Source organism: Helianthus annuus, chromosome 5 (genome assembly GCF_002127325.2).
Source record: "Helianthus annuus cultivar XRQ/B chromosome 5, HanXRQr2.0-SUNRISE, whole genome shotgun sequence".
Taxonomy (NCBI): domain Eukaryota; kingdom Viridiplantae; phylum Streptophyta; class Magnoliopsida; order Asterales; family Asteraceae; genus Helianthus; species Helianthus annuus.
In genome coordinates this window covers 92,464,512-92,467,584 of record NC_035437.2, presented here as the reverse complement: position 1 = coordinate 92,467,584, position 3,073 = coordinate 92,464,512, and the positions used below count along the sequence as shown (strand labels likewise).

At 33.9% G+C, this 3,073-nt stretch overlaps 1 protein-coding gene across 1 annotated transcript; it reads right to left on the bottom strand.

Moving 5' to 3' along the window:
- Positions 1–1,256: 1,256 nt before the first annotated feature.
- LOC110943207 (pectinesterase inhibitor 11) lies at positions 1,257–1,841 on the bottom strand. The gene has a single exon (XM_022184958.1). The coding sequence runs from the start codon at positions 1,839–1,841 to the stop codon at positions 1,257–1,259; it is 585 nt and encodes a 194-aa protein (XP_022040650.1).
- Positions 1,842–3,073: the final 1,232 nt, after the last annotated feature.

Here is a 3,073-nt window from a genome sequence, read left to right as displayed (position 1 = left end):
CAGGTCGAATTTGGGAACACATTTAATTTAGTTTAACGGGACATGTTCGATCGGATAACTTCACGGATTAAATAAATTTGAAATGGGGTCTCTTTGAAATGTTATAAAAATACATGTTTTATGTCTCATCTTTAAATGCTTCGACATTAATTCCAATAATTAAAAGAGATCGAAGTGAATTAGTGCCAAAGTTATAGTTTAATATAATATTATATAATGCAAAGTAGCTTCGTTATTATCGATGACACCTATAATAACATGCGTAGTGGGCAATATTTATTCTTGGGCGTTTTGCGTCATTTGACAGCCCAGTCAGCAATGGGACATTATTGGGCGTTTTTTCTAAAATGAGTGTAGTGGGATGGGGTATTATTGGGCAATATGTTTTGCAGTAAAATAAAATTAAAAAAACACCTTAAAATCTTATTGGCCAAGCAAATGAAATCTCTAATGTGATTGGCCAACCTTTTCCCCATTCGGCTTTTTTCAAACCACGCCAACGAGCATTTTTTGCAAGATAACGCCCAATAACGCTTAGGGGGTGGTGAAGAGGCGTTATTGGGCGTGATTTGATAATTTTTTTTTAAAAAAGAAATGCCCCCCTACGAATGGTCTAATAATAAAGGTAATGGCCTCATACAAGCAACCATCATTTAAGCGTAATCTAAAGTGAATGAACCAATCAGGTTTGTTGCTATTGACTTAAGTTTGTATCAATGTTAAGTTATGCATGTACAATCATAACAAACCTTAATTAACCTAAATCTATGCATCTTTACATTATAATTTTTTATACAAGTCGTCAGTGTTGTATGGCTATATGTATAACTTAATTGGATACTTAAACTCATCAAATTTGATGTATAAATATGTAAGCTCAACAAATACGCAACTCACCTAAGAAAAAAAGTTAAGCAAAACTACGAAGCAAGCAACCATCATTTAACTGGACATACAAATGAAATATTATATATTCAGGAATTAATGTTTATAATTAATATTTAGGAATTATAAAATGATATTTCTAGATACGAGAGGTAGGAAAAAAATCTTGTGCTCAAAGAATTGTAGTGTGATGCAAACAATTACTTGTTTATAAGGTATTAGATTCTTACATTTTAGATCCTTAGCATAACAAAAAAAAAAAAAAAGATTAAAATCAAAATTTTCATTAATTAAGTGAATAATAATAATTATAATGTTACACTAAACAAAACCAAGATTATTACAATAAAAAGCATTACAATTATAACACATCAAATTTTGAGGTGATTAATGAGATATAAAGCATTGCTACTCATCCTTGCAATACTCATTATGCCACTCCTGATCTTCTTCTTGACCTCCGGACTAACATCTTCATCTGAAATCCCATCGGTGCAGGAGTACTCGTCGGTGATGGCCGCACTAGTCCAAGTCTGCGCGTTAGAAATCACGAACTTCTTATTTGTAGACGATTTAAGGCTGGAAAGCGCGTTGAGTGAGTCTTTGATTTCACCAATGGAATCCTGAATATCTTCAATGCAGTCTCTGAGGACGGCAGCATCACCTTTGGTTATGTTCTTGGCCTTGGCTAGTTTTGAGATGGCGGAACGAGTGGTGGAAGCGGACTTGAGGGTGACGGAGAGGGCTTGTTTGACGAGTCTAAGCGGGTTTGATTTGACCGCCGTAGCGTAAGGGAGGAGGGATTTTAAGCAAACCGATGGGTAAGTGGTGGTGTTGCATGATGTTTTGATGTAATTGTTGTAGGTTTTAGTGGTGGTGTTCGATGAAGGAGTCACGGCCATTGTGGTGGCAATGAATGTGAGAATGAAAAGTGATAAGAAGTTGATTTGAGCCATTGTTGTTTGTTTGTTTGGGTGGTGAATGGTGATGGTGTTGAGAATTTCGCTTCTCAATTTATAGGGAACTTTCTTCGGAATTTGAATAATGTTTGTTTCATAGTTGACCAAAACGACAGTTAAAAATACTACATTCTTGTTTGTCCACGTTTATGTATGATGTTTAATTGTTTATTAATTATCTAATCAATTTAGAAACTGTTTTATATAAGAAAATGTTTAGCATTATCTAATCATTTTAGAAACTGTTTTATTTAAGAAAATGTTTAGCATTTTGCCTTCATTTGTAAATAAAAAGTATTATTCTCTTAATATTACTAATTAGCAATGTTTTTATAACCAACCGGATAACATTATATTATAATTATTTTAAAATTTATTAAAATATAAAAACCAAAACAAAGTAATAAAGTATAACAAATAAAAAGTTTCAAAAAACATGAATTATTATTATAATAATTTTTTCACTAAACAAATGAATATAATTGACGGACTTTTCAAATTAAGTATATGATTTTGCAGAAGGAGAATCCATCCCTAATTAAGTATATGATTTTCAATAAGATACAGAGCAATCAAACTACTAAATCACACTATGAAGCTCAGGGTAAGTAAAACTAGAATTAGAACTACAGAAGCGATACATATTCTAAGGAGATTGATGGAAAAGTATAGAGCGAAAAAGCACGATCTACATATGGTGTTTATTAACCTTGAAAAAGCATATGACACTGTCCCACGACAACTGATTTGGATAGTTTGGAGGGTCGAGGGATACCTGGGAAGTATATAGACATAATTAAGGATACATACGATAGAGCGGAAACTAGTGTCCGTGCGCCTGTAAGGGATACAAACTTCTTTCCTGTGGAGGTAGGACTCTAATGTGCACAAAATGCAACATATAAATTACATCAAATCTGACATAAAAGTAACCCTTTTTTAGTACTAATGTTGGAAAAAGTATGCTTTTGTCTTCCTTTTGTATTTTCAGGATTAAATGAGCTCAAATGAACAAAAGAAGCAAAAAAACAGCTAAATCTAACATAAATACAAGAAAAGGAACAAACGTGGCATGCCCGACCCCTCGACAACATCTTCCCAACCAAAAACAAGAAGGCAGAAGACTGAACACGCCCCGTGCTCAGTGAGCACGAGGGCGTGCCCAAGTGTCAGCAGAAAAGACAAAGTTGTAGAAGCTTCTATTGCCCACCATGGGGTCGTGCTCAGCG